At 36.6% G+C, this 13,620-nt stretch overlaps 1 protein-coding gene across 1 annotated transcript in view; it reads right to left on the bottom strand.

Moving 5' to 3' along the window:
• Positions 1-13,620, bottom strand: part of CEP162 (centrosomal protein 162) — a 100,809-nt gene that overhangs the window by 43,783 nt on the left and 43,406 nt on the right. The window contains exons 12-18 of the mRNA XM_040643710.1: positions 13,158-13,440; positions 12,025-12,286; positions 5,844-5,977; positions 5,280-5,507; positions 4,612-4,752; positions 2,287-2,399; positions 690-795 (exon numbers count right to left, since the gene is read on the bottom strand). Of these exons, the coding sequence (XP_040499644.1) occupies positions 690-795; positions 2,287-2,399; positions 4,612-4,752; positions 5,280-5,507; positions 5,844-5,977; positions 12,025-12,286; positions 13,158-13,440 (1,267 nt within the window). The remainder of the gene's footprint in view (positions 1-689; positions 796-2,286; positions 2,400-4,611; positions 4,753-5,279; positions 5,508-5,843; positions 5,978-12,024; positions 12,287-13,157; positions 13,441-13,620) is intronic.

A 13,620-nucleotide genomic window follows, 5' to 3' on the forward strand; every position in this document is an offset into this window, starting at 1 on the left:
TAGATTCTTATAATCACTGGTGAGTGCTTTGAACATGTATTTCTTGGGGACAGGGATGACAAAAATTGTGCAATACATGGAACTGTTCTGCTTAAAATAGAATTAACCTGCCCCAAATTCCAAAACTTCTCCCACTGACAAATACCACTTTAGAAAATTCTAAGCCATATCCTTTATAATACGATTCAATAAAAATAAAGAAAAAAGTTATGGAGCAGCTTTTGTATTTCACGTCTGGGTTAGGCACATGGGATGCAAATATTTGTAGACACAGTCTCTGCCTTCTAGAAGTGCACAGTGCATTGAAGACAGGTAAAAAGCCAACTAACGTTTTAAAGTGAACAATTACCTTCAAAGTATTTTCCTATTTCAGCTTACATTTCCAATAAGGAATTTATTTGAAAGAAGGTATATATGCCCTAAGTAAGGTTATGCCTCCAATATGGCTTCATGTGATGATCACTAGATGAGAGGCTGGATTATAAAGAGGATGCCACTGAAAACCAGTATTATGTCATTTTTTCCACTAAGGTCACATGTATATTAAATGCTAATTTTAGATATACCTTAATTTTTTAATGGTATGAAATTTATAACAGATCTTATCTATTCATAGATTATAAAAACAGATTTTTTTACACATCTAGAAATTTTAATAATAAATTATTTACTATCCTTATGCAACTTACCTGTGCCACCCGCAGTTCTGCTAACACATCTGTAAAATTCTGGGTTTTGGTGGGCTCTGAGTCTTCAACTACTTGAGACAGGAAACGGCTTTTGTGCATCTGTTCTCTTATTTTGAAAGTAAAAAGTTTTTTTTTAAACAAAGTACTCCTTTCAATGAAAAATATACAATTCTTAAAATTAAAAAAATCTAATGGACATTGCAACTATTTGAGCCACTTATTAATATTTTAATCTTTAGAGTAAATAAATGGCTCATACACATGGTAAATGACAAACAAAACAAAACACAGTCTATTATTTAAAGTTAGAATCAACTTTTCTGGTTTTCCAGAAACATTATACAAGGAGTTTAGGAATGCACTTAAAATCATCTAATCCTAATATAAAGAAACCATCTATTTCGTTGTGAAAGTGCATTTAAAGCTTCAGTTTGGGATCCGGGAATAGATCATCTCTTTTAAACCCACGTAATATGTGATGTGATATTTTAAAAATACTTTATTGAAACATACTTGACTGAAAAGAAATCAGATATAAATGCTTTCACGCATCAGAACTGTGCAGATTATCACAACTGGCTTGGGGTCATACACTTAAGGCTAAAGAAGCTTCTTCTAATAGCAGTCCCATCTAAGTGATTAGGTGTCTATCGGAAGTGACACAAAACTTGTGAGCCATTTCCTAAAAGAAGGAAGAACCCTAATTTGCGCATGTTTATAAGTTCAGCCTTTTCACTTACTATGTTAAAGTTGGATGTAATAGTATCTAAAAGATCTTTCAGTCTGAAATAGGATTCCTAAGTAGGTGCTGTTGCTCCATGGGCTTGCCATGCTGAGTGCCGGTTGATAACAACTCACAAGTTCTTCTCTGGAGAAATGCCCTCAGCCAAATGGCAGCCTCTGCCCCCGGCCTAGAAGATATCCCCCACTCCCTTCCTGGGCATACCTCAGCCAGTGACTGACTAGTTTGAGGGTATAAAAGGTTGCTCCCCACCCCCCCCGCCGCCGCCTCAAGTGGGACCAACTCTGATGCAATCTGTTTTCCTGAGCTTTCTGGTAAGAACAGAATAAATAAAGCCAGTCTCTGATTAAGACCACATTCCTATTTACCTTCCCTGCCCTTCTCCCATCTTGCTTCTCTTGTTCCCCTTCTTCTGAGCATTATCCTCCAAGAAATCACCTCCATAAGGATCCCTACCTCAGGCTCTACTTCTAAAGAACCTGACCTAAAACATTAAGCGATCATTATATGACACCTATATTTTTAGTATTATTAATCACATGGTTCCTTAGGAAATGGTTAAGCATCTCAGGCTTAATGACTAATCAAGAGGAATACTGTATACTCAGTTTCCTAAAACTGATGTCAAACTCAAATATGAATATGCTAAAAATACTAAAATATGTACTACAGTCATCTAGTACTAAAAGAAAAATACACGGAATATTAAACCTATAAAAACCACAAACTATAAATAAAATTTCTAGTAAAATTTTTTTCAGTTCCAAGTAAAAATAAATGTATTTTTAATATAACAATAAAATGCTTAGAGACAGTCTAAGTATATTTGGTTTTATGAATTCAAAAAGGACTTACTTTAAGGAAGCTAACTCAGTGAATAAACTCTGGTTTTCCTTGAACATTCGCTCCTCATTTTTCTTGTTTTGTTCTTGGAGATCTTTCACTTGATTATACAATTTTTCATTTTCCTTTTTATAAACAGAAAATTACATTTTAGTTAAAAGTCATTAGTACTTACATAACCCAAGTATATACGCTTACAACAGATACATCCTTTAAACATTTTTAGTCTTCAATTTATTCAGTTTTGAGTACACAAAATCTTTTTAAAACTCTTTATATCTTCTCACACGAAAACCTGTTATCTGAAAACAATTTTTTCTAGAATGCTTACTTGAAAAAAAAAAAGTTGCAAAAATTCCCAAAGCCAAAGATCTTAATGTCAGTATAAGGCACTGTATCTCACAAGAGTAAGCAGGCGAGTGGCTGCAAAAACAACAACATCCCAACTGTGTGGACCAGGGGCAGAAAGGCCCACTAGGACTGTCTGCATCCTCTTTTTTCCGATTCTAGCCTAGCTTCCTGCAATGAGGTAATTGGATATAGATAGCCACGATGGGTTTCCATGCTTGTTTCTGGAAGTTTCTGTGAGCAGGGAGTTAGAGACCAGGTATTTCTGAAAGTGGAAGGACAAGGCAGAGCAGAGACTAGGCCCAGTTCTCCACCAGCCTTGGACTAAAGCGACTCAAACCAATCTGTGCTTAGGTGCTGTGGCTTATTAACTTTTTTAAAATTAGGAATCTGATGAAAACCAAGGACCTATGAGAATCTAATAAAAACCATGGACTGTCTCACCATGTCTGGCCTAGTGCTTGGTAAGATGATCTGTGCTTAAATACCTGCAATGTAATGTACACAGATATGCAAGTTTTGCATTGTATTTGTGGGAGAAGGTAGTTGGCATCCTTATGGGCCTGTGAAACACTCCTTAAAAACGTGTGCTCTCGGGGTGCCTGGGTGGCACAGTTGGTTAAGCGAACGACTCTCGGTTTTGGCTCAGGTCATGATCTCAGGGTCAAGGGATCGAGCCCCATGCTGGGCTCCACACTCAGCATGGAGTCTGCTTGGGATTCTCTCCCCCTCTTCTTCTGCTGCTCCCCTCCCCACCCCATACTCTTGCTCTAACAAATAAATAGATCTTTAAAAAACAAACAAAAACGGGTGTATTTTTTTAAAAGATTTTTTATTTATTTGACAAAGAGAGACACAGCGAGAGAGGAAACACAAGCAGGGGGAGTGGGAGAGGGAGAAGCAGACTTCCCGGTGAGCAGGGAGTGCGATGCGGAACTCGATCCCAGGACCCTGGGATCATGCCCTGAGCCAAACGCAGACGCTTAACAACTGAGCCACCCAGGTGCCCCCCAAAACGGGTGTTCTCTCCAGTAAGATCACAATGGCAGGCAAAGGATTTGGAAGGTTCTCACTAACTCTAGGGCAGTGTGCCCTACAAAATCAGTACTATTTGATCTACAGGAAAATTGTGAATCACTGATTTGATAATGCTTTCTCTGGTTATCCTCAGATGACAATGCTTATTATTGACAGGCGTGATGCTTAAAAGTCAAAAGAGAAAAAGGTAATGAGGGAGAAAGAGAAGGGGAGGGAAATAAGGGAAAAGGGGAGGAAACCACGATGAAGTTTTATGCTGGAGATCACTAGACCTGTGCTGGCTAACTGGCTAGTCAGCATCACCAAGACTCCATCACACATGGCAAGTATCTGCCTTCTGTAGCACAGACAGATCTTTTCTCATTTAATTCACCTTTTTTACTCTCAGCACATTGGCAATTAATTTCAGATCTGTATTATATTCAATAATACCAAAACTAGTCAATATAATCTACTGAAAAGCATTACAGAAAACTAAAGAAAAATAGGGCAGCGTCTAAGAAATATGGCTATTAAAAATAGTAACAGACGACATTCCCTAACTGGTTACTGTGTGCCAGGTACTAAGAGGTTGGTTTGCACTTTATTTTTTATACTTTTTCCCCTTCATATTTTAATTTCATAACCATCATATGAGGTAGCTACTGTATTACCAACCCCACTCACAGATGAGGAACCTGGCTGAGAGAGGTGAAGTGATTTGCCCAAGGCTGCACAGCAGGAGTGGAGGGAGAACTAACACCAGATTCTTTGAACCCAGAACCTATGCTCTTAACCAGCTTCATTATACGCCCATGAAAAACGTTCAGACTAGTCAAATTACTACTTACTCATATTTGCCAGAATTCCCATTACCTGCTACATGAGCACAGAAATATTTTAATACGCTTTACTTTTTATAATCAAAGGATCTCAAGAACAAACTCACAAAGTGCTGAAAAATCACCACACCTGCTGATATCCCTGAAGCAGTGTCTCTTGTTCCTGTATTTCTTTTTGAATTTGCTTCAATTTTTCTTCAGTGACAGGATCAGCTGTTTCTCCAAAATGTAACCATCTTTGCTTTTTGTTTGCTTCCTCGAAGCTACTTAACTTTGAGAAAACACAGACATTATTTAGGAAAGGAGATGATGACGTGAGAAATGAAGAAGAATAACAGAAAACTCAAGGTGCATAGATCTAAAACTGTCCTATAACTACAACGGAATTACCACCAACTGGCTAAATCATTACAATGGGATGTTTTGTGCTGATGGCTCCAGCCATGACAGTAACTCAGAAATGCTACACAGTGTCATTCCCTGAATCTAGGCCTTCTATAGCAGTCTTTCCGAAACTGTCTTCTTTGAAGGTCATAGTGAACTAAGGGATTTGTTTTCAAAAAGGACTGCTAACGGAAGAAAATTATCAAAATGAGCCAATTTAAATTTTGATTTTTTCCCAGTGGGTTCGATTTAGGCTCTGTTGTGAGGAGGCAGTCTCGGGAACCACGTTCATATTTTATACAGGAAATACATCAAGTCAAACAGCCCCAGGAACAAAGGATGACAATGCATTTTGCAGGGAGTACAAGTTCTTTTTAATCAATAAAAGAAGAAATAGGACAATGTGTCTAGTACCTTGGCTTGAAGAATGTAATTGTCTTGGTTCAGTTTGAAAAGTTCCTTTTCCTGTTGTCTCTTTAGTTCTTCCATCTTATTTTCCAGCTCTCTCTCTTTTTCTGAGAATGTAACTTTAATTTGCTCAATTAGGGCTTGTGCACCCCTCCATTTTTCCTCTGCTTCCTGAACTCTTTTAAACATAATTATCTCGGTCTCCGTGTTCTCACCACGGTAGCCTGAAGAATCCTTTTAAGGAGAAGCATTATAAAATTTTTTTTTAATTATGTTAGTCACCATAGTACATCATTAGTTTTTGATGTAGTGTTCTAGGATTCATTGTTTGCAATAAGCAGAAGCATTACTTCGTTATAGTATATTTATATACTAGATTTCAACACAGGTGGTTAGGGAAAAAAAACCAACACAATGAATAAAGATGACATGGTTAACAATGTTCTACTCTATAAGGAAATCAATAAATATTCAGTAAGATTAGAACATCATGCTTGATGCAAAAGAAATTTCATCATTTTATTATAAAACAAAAAAATTATGAATGTGACTTTGAAATTCAATACCTACATTCTGAAACTGAACACCGTAATCAGTTTCTGTAGACTCTTCAGCCTTCTTAGGAGTAGCCAGGCAACTTTCAATTTTGGGAGCTGCTTTACCCAAAGCTGCAGGCTTGATGACTTTTGTTCCAGATAAGATTTCTAAATTTGTAAACAATGGACAGAAGCACCACAAATGCAAACAAAGTTGAATGTGTATTCAGCAATTATGTAACAATAAGCACTAATACAATGGTAACACTAGGCTAGAAGAGGATTGGGAAAAAGGCTGAGGTCTAACACTGTAACACAGCTGTTTCACTGCACTCAGAACTGCTGTCCATAATCAACATTTCAGAAGGAAAACTGACCCAAGACTCATGTCCAATGATAAATGGAGCTCAAAAGAAAACAAAACAAAACAAAAACATGAGGAGAATGTGGATAGGGATAATTTCAAGACTTACTAATGTTAAATAAACTATTCTTTAAAATAGTCCCAGCAATAACAAATAAGAATATCTAAATGATGAATCAAAGAGCAGCTGACCGACTTTATGAAGCACTTTAGTTCAGATCAAGTGCGCTTTCAAAGCACACTTTTCATAAATAATGTGTATCAAGATATATACATATAGGTAGATATATCAACGGAATAATAAAAATTGCATGGAATCTTTCTAACAGCTACTTTAAATTTGACTTAAAAAATAAAATTATAATACTGCTATAAAACCCCGATAATAGATATTAGAAAAAATGTGACTAATGTATGTTCTGGTAAAATTTTCAGCTTTTAAGGTACCTCGTAAATCCCCAACAGTAGGAATAATTCTAAGGCCAATAAATTACTCAGCTAATAATACAAAGAATGTTTATGAGAAATACCTTGAAGAGATCTTGAGGCCCATATTCAAATACTACAGGTTCTGAGCTGAACAGTCAGTCAACATTTATTTATCTGCCTTAGAGGTAAATGAAGAATCTGAAATTTATATTTTTAAATATAATTTCTTCAAGATGCTAACTTTTAAGTGTAAAGTTTACTTTTTCATTAAAAGTGAAAAAATACGTGGTTATTAAAGATTTGGAAAATACAGAAAAGTCAAAAAAAGAACAAGTCATCAGTAGTACCTTACTCAAAGATTTCTTTCTCATCGTTTTTGCAGGTATGCAGGGGTTTTCCTTACAGAGTAGTAGTCATATTTAATTGGACTATTCCATGTGGAAGGTTTTCTGGAGAACTTTCTTAAAGTCTTCAAAAAGGAACTGAGTCATTGTAAAAGGTGGCATTCATCCTTCCAAATCACTGGAGATCCATTCATTTGGCCAATGAATGGGGGGTGATCTGCTAGCATTGTCATGCTCCCTAGGAAGTAGCAGCTAAGAGTGGCAGTGGTTCTTATTCAAGTTGTAGTCAGCCAGTGCTTTCATACCAGAATTCTCTCTTCTTGAATTCTTAATTTTGATTTCTCTAAGTAATTATTTTTAGTAATAGTACATAGACAGTATCTTTTTCCTTTATATATGACAAAAAATTTGCCTGGATAAAAAACTTAAACATGAAAACATTGCAGAATTTCGACCTCATGAACCCTTCTTGAAAAAACAATGGATTAAGAAAATTTAGTTAAATAAGAAACCAATCAAAATAATTCCAGAATGGAGAAGCTATGGCTAAGGGACTTAAGAAAAGAAAGCATTCCATCTCTTTAATAATCAGAACCAAGACCTAAATTCAAAAGCTGAGGGGAATTAAGGTTGCAGGATAGAATATAATAAATAAACTTGAACAAGAGAAAATGAAATCAACAAAAATGAGTAAAAGGCATGTGAGTGGGGGATGTAAGAGTTTTACTACCTTATATTTCAGAGAAGGGAAAAAGATAATGTATATAATTGAAAATGCAGTTAAAAGCAGCATGATTCTGGCAATCTTTGAGTGGTTTTCAAAATCGATTTTCTTAAAGGGTTCTTTTAGGATTTAATATTTCTTAGGATGAAGTTTCTTTTTCTGAAACTTACAGATTTAAGAAAAACCAAATCTAATATTTTATTTAAAAGAACTTGCAGGGGTGTCGGGGTAGCTCAGTTGGTTGAGCGTTGCCTGAAGGTGGAGCTGGGCTCTGCGCTCAATGGGGAGACAGTTTGGGAGTCTCTCCCTCCCTCCCCTTCTGCCCCTCACCCCGCTCACGCACTCTCTTTCTCTCTCTCTCAAAAATAAATAAATCTTAATAATAATAATAAAAAAAGAACTTGTAAGGAGTGATCCTGTTCTTATAAAATGTTTTGTCCATTTAGCCATATGTCTGCCTCTCTCCTTCCTTTCATCCACCCATCTATGCTTCCTTCTATCTGTGTAAGGACATAACAAATGAAAAGCATGAAATGATGTTCACTCACTTGCTAAATGATTGCTTTCTTTTTGCTTTTCTATATATTTTCATTTAAATAATGAGCAACTACTCCTTTTGCGACAAGAAACTTATTAGTGTAGGGGCACCTGGGTGGCTCAGTTGGTTAAGCGTCTGCCTTCGGCTCGGGTCATGATCCCAGGGTCCTGGGATCCAGCCCAGCATCAGGCTCCCTACTCAGTGGGGAGTCTGTTTCTCCCCCTGCCCCTCGCCCCAAAATTTGTGCTCTTGTTCTCTCTCAAATAAATAAAATCTTTTTTTTTTAAAAGAAGGAACGAACTTGTTAGTCTAAAAATAAAAACATAAATTAATAGCCAAAGAAAATTAATTTAGAATAAAAAGGAAAACCACCACACAGCAGGTACTGCTAATTGCCAATCTCCTCTTCTTCCCTACTAATAGAAACTTCCTTATTAATTTTGTCCTGGACAGCAATATACCCAATTGAAAATACTCATCTCCCTGGACTCTAGGCAACTGAGGGTGGCCACAAGATCAAAATTCAGGCTAATAAGATGAAAGCAAAAGTTTCTTACATGGGGCTTCCAGAAAAGTCACTACTTTCCTGATGAAGAAGTTGATGATTTAACTGGCATGGACCTTTTTACCTTTTACCTTTCCTCCTGACCTGGCCTGGAGGCTGAAATAGCCACCTTGTTATAATGAAGACAAAAGTCACAGATAAAGGATTTTGCAGCGGGAAAGAAGAAAGGATCTGGTTCCTTGCACAGTTGAACCAGCTGGGAACTGCCTATTCCGGCCTTCTTGTTATATGACAAAGAGAAACTGTGAGTAAGCCCCAGCAGCTGGCTGCTTTTTCTTCTTAATCAGTGTCGATTCCAAGTGAATTCTCTAGGATTTCTGTACACTAATCTCTATCTCAGAGTCTGCTTGTTGGAGAACCCAACCTGTGACCAAAAAAAACCAACCATCCCAAAGGAATTAAAATTATTCTGAATAAAACTAAAATTGCTCTGGGGGAATTTTACAATAAAAAGAGATTAAAAAAATCACACTTATTAGTCTAATGAAAAAAAGTAACTCAGAATAAAAATGGACAGTCAAGGTTTATCATTGTACTTTAATATAAATTTTACGGTTTTATTTTTATTTTGGTAGTCACAAATGCTATAAAATTTTGAAACAAGAAAAAATACTCATAAAAATATTGTTGCTTTCCTCTATCAACCTCTAAATCATGCCCCTCATTTCTCTTCTACCCACTGTGACATTCCTTCTGTCTTCATTCTTAGTAATTTCAAAGTCTTATAGGTGATCCTTTCAAACCCTGGCTCTTGGGTCCTTATACTTAACCGTTTCTCCACCTCCGCTACTTACTTCATTGGTATACTCTAGGTCTTTTCTTTACTAGTAACATAATCACTTCTAATCTCAATCTTAGGCATTTACTCTCTATCAGTCCTATCTCCCACTTCATGTCCTCTGGTACTTGGATTCCATCAATCCTTTAACCCACACTCACAGACAGTTGATCCTACCTGTTTCATACTGTATTATACCCCTTGATGTCCTTTCTTCCTTCCTTACTCAACTTGAAGTCCACATACACCAGTAGCTCCCTTCTTGCTCCTCTCTCAGTTCACTGCACACATTTGGCAAAAACCACTCTTCTTGGCAAATTCAACTACACAACTACCCAACATCGACAATCATGTACCAAAATGTGGATGAACACATGTGCGTGCGCGCACACACACGCACACGCACACACAAATACGCTGCCTGGTATCAATTTAAATCCATAATCACTAACTTCAAGAAGACTCTGCTGTGGGCAGTTTAGTCCTCCAGGATGGCTACTTCGTATCTTCTCTTCTCTCCTCTAATACTGCTACCCCATCCTCAATGCCAGCTAATGATACTATGCTTTATTTCTTAGAGACAATGGAAGCAATCAGAAGAAATCACCCACATTCTTTCACCGTTTCTACTTAACCACCAGTACCTGTACCCACGTCCTCCCCTTCCCCATCTGCTTGCATAGATGAACTGTCCATGCCTCTATCTGGAGCCAAGCCTTCCAATGAACGCTAGATTCCATCACAGTACCTCTACTCAAGACACTGCTCTAGCAATTCTTCCCCTCTCACCATCATGAATCTACTGAAATCTTTCCAAAATGCACAAATACACTATTAGACATACTATTATTTCTACCATTTATAAAAAAGCAAAGCAAAAAGCTTTTCTTGACTCGACTTCTTATGCCAGCTACCATCCCTTTTTTTTTTTTTTTTTTTTTTTTTTCTTTTCCTCTTTTTTCATTTCTCCCATTCCCTTCCATTTTCATTCAGCCCACCTTTTACAGCCACATAACCATGGAAACTGGCCAGTTTACTGATGACCTCCTCTATGATAAACCCAAAAGTCAGTTCCCAGTTTGCACTTTCCTTTCTCTCTCAGCAGCAACCGATAGCTAAATCAATTCTCCTTTCTTCACTTGGCTTTCAGGATCCCACATATTCAGGTTTCTTCCAACCTTACTCTCTTCTCTTTTGCAGGTTACTCCTCTTCTCCCTGACTTTCTAGGCATGCCCAGGGCCTAGGCCTCGGTGTGCTTTTCTTCTATAGCGATGCTCACTCTCTTGATAACCTTTGTCAACCTCATGGCTTAAAAACCACCTATATTAGTTTTAACAATAACTCCCAAATCATATCTGCAGTCCACACCTCCCTCTTGAACTCTAGACTTTTCTAATTGGTTCCTTGTCATCTCCGCTTGCGTGCAGAACAGTCATTTCAAAAATAAGAGAAAATAAGGCAATACAAAAGACTTTGTAGGGGAAGGAATTAGAGGTTCACAGGTTAAGAACAAGAGGAAAGGATGCTTGCATTAATCCTAGAGAATCATATTCCTGTCTCTCCAGAATAACTACCGTCTGCTGCTATTCTCCTCTACTCTGATGCAAATCAGCCTTGGCCTTCCTTTCCATCTTAGATGCACAGGTTGCTGCAGCAAACATACACACACAAAGGCAGGAGAGAGTCTTTAATGCCTAAAGAATTTAAAATAGAGTCAAAGTGGTCCTGGACTTAATAGTCCTAGAGAAAAGCAAGGAAAGACATTTTAAGTTAGAAATGAATTTTCCAATGAGGACAGTTCTCTTCATGACAACTATCACCATGTAACAATGATGAAATTGGCCACTTATTAAATTCAATCACAAAGGGACAGACAAAATGCTTCTGGCTCCACTGCTCTCCCTTCCTCATTGGAATTTAAAGGCAGCAGAAATGTTGGTCTGATCTGAACATTTCTATTTCTTTTAATAGCTGCATGGGGTTCTTAGTTGAAAATTACTCTTTCCTACTGTCAATATAAATGACTGCATTAGGAAATAACGAACAGAGACACTGCGATACATAAAAATATGCATTATGTGATATATAAAACATCCAGCCTGTCTCAGTCTATACTGAACTAATATCCAAATAATCTATCAGCCTTCATTTGTAGGTTGTCATTTGCATTCTGCATTTGTAGCTCTTCTCTGGTAAACACCGGATAATCCAAAGTCAACCAGATGAGGATGCGTTTGACTCTCCCACTCACTTCCCATACTTTATGAGTGTCATTCAGGAAAGCCTAGAGCCAATGACCGAAAACGTCCTGTAAACTGAATGTTTCAGAATGGAATATCCTATCTTAAGATGAATTCTTTCCTATGAAAAGTTCATAGAAGCAGAGAAAGAAATAGGGAAAGTAAAGAACAAGGAAAGTAAAATAATACCATACGCACAGAACCCTATTACAAAAAGAGCATATAATTATACCTTTTTTCTTAGCTTGATTTGAAGTGGGAATGGATCTCAGGTTTTTGCTTTTCATAACGTCCTTTGAAGTTTTCTTTTCAAGAGTAGAAAAAGTCTTGAATGGTGAACTGGGTTTGCCATAGCCTGAGCTCCTAACTGATGCATATAATCCACTCTGGGGTTTTCTTTTAAGTAACGGAGGTGCACTCTTGGCTTTCTTGTATGGTACCTGTTTACCAGTTACAGCCCCCTCTTCTCCAGAACTGAGTTGAGATCTAAAAGCCTGCACACAACAAGCAGCAACTTTTTAGGACTTAAATAAACTTCAAATACAGCTGTAAATGAAGATTTAACAGATGACAAAACCACAGTGATTACTAAATAATAGTTTGTAGAAGGCAAATCACTACATATTAAAGTTCCCAAAGCCTAACTCATCAGAATTTTAGTATTTTGAAGTACATCTGGAAAGTCAGGAGTAAAACAAAGCAAAATAATAGAACAAAATAAGCTTGCCAGAAAGCAAGATGTGTAATTACTAGAATTAAGATAGAAGAGAGAATAGAAAATACTTTGAAATAACATAAAATTTTATCTTTTTTTCCTCCAGATTTCTCAAGATAAAAATTTATTACTACCCTGTCTTATTCCACAAAAAACTGGAGATGGTTTATGGTAAACATATAACTTAGAACTGCAAAATAAAACTAGAATATTGAAATCAAAGAAACTAAAAATCAGAATAGATCAAGAACAGAAGAAAAAGGAACAGAGAAATATAACTTTCTCAACAGCTGCTAACAGCATTTACATAAAATGTCAATTCACCTACTTTGGCAGAACACACACCACTGGAAAGATTAAATAAAAAGCACTAGAGTGATGGATAAACCGTTTTCTTGTGCTACTCAAATTCTGGACCATGCTTACTAAAAACAAATGAAGCATGTAAAGAAGAAAGCTATCGCTACAGGAATATTAAAACTGGGAACCACAGGACGTTGTAATAAATATTGCTCACAAATATCCAGGATCTAAGTGGAGGTTCGTATGCAATCAATGCCCCTAGTTCAAGCAGTACCCACTTAAATTCAATAGTAGTTACATAACTTCGTTTATCAAATTTCAAATCAACTTACATTATAAACACTTACTTTATTTATTTTGTCATCCTGAGGCAATAATGAAGGACCAACAGATAGTTTTTTCCTTAAAATATCAAGGTACATTTTATCTATATGTTCTTCCATAGTATTTACTCCTGGACAGCCATTTTCTATACCTTTACTTGTTGTCTTTTCTAAAACCACATTCTCTTCATTTTTGTCAAAAAATTGGTTTGCATTTTGTGGCTCTTGAGATATAATATTTAGGTTCATCTTAAGGGGTGAAGGGCTAACAAATTCAGTTTCTTTTCTATCAGCCAGTTTCTTAAAGCTATAAAACAAAACACAGAATGAACCCTAAGTGACTCCTCAAATACCAGTTATATCTATATATATCTCACATATATCACATGTATTTACACACACAAAATATAAGAAATATTTGTATTTTAATATGTATAATATTATTTATATATAATAATAAATACATTTAATATTTGTAACTATCCAA

This window comes from Ursus maritimus, unplaced genomic scaffold (genome assembly GCF_017311325.1).
Source record: "Ursus maritimus isolate PB19 unplaced genomic scaffold, ASM1731132v1 scaffold_29, whole genome shotgun sequence".
NCBI classification, from domain to species: domain Eukaryota; kingdom Metazoa; phylum Chordata; class Mammalia; order Carnivora; family Ursidae; genus Ursus; species Ursus maritimus.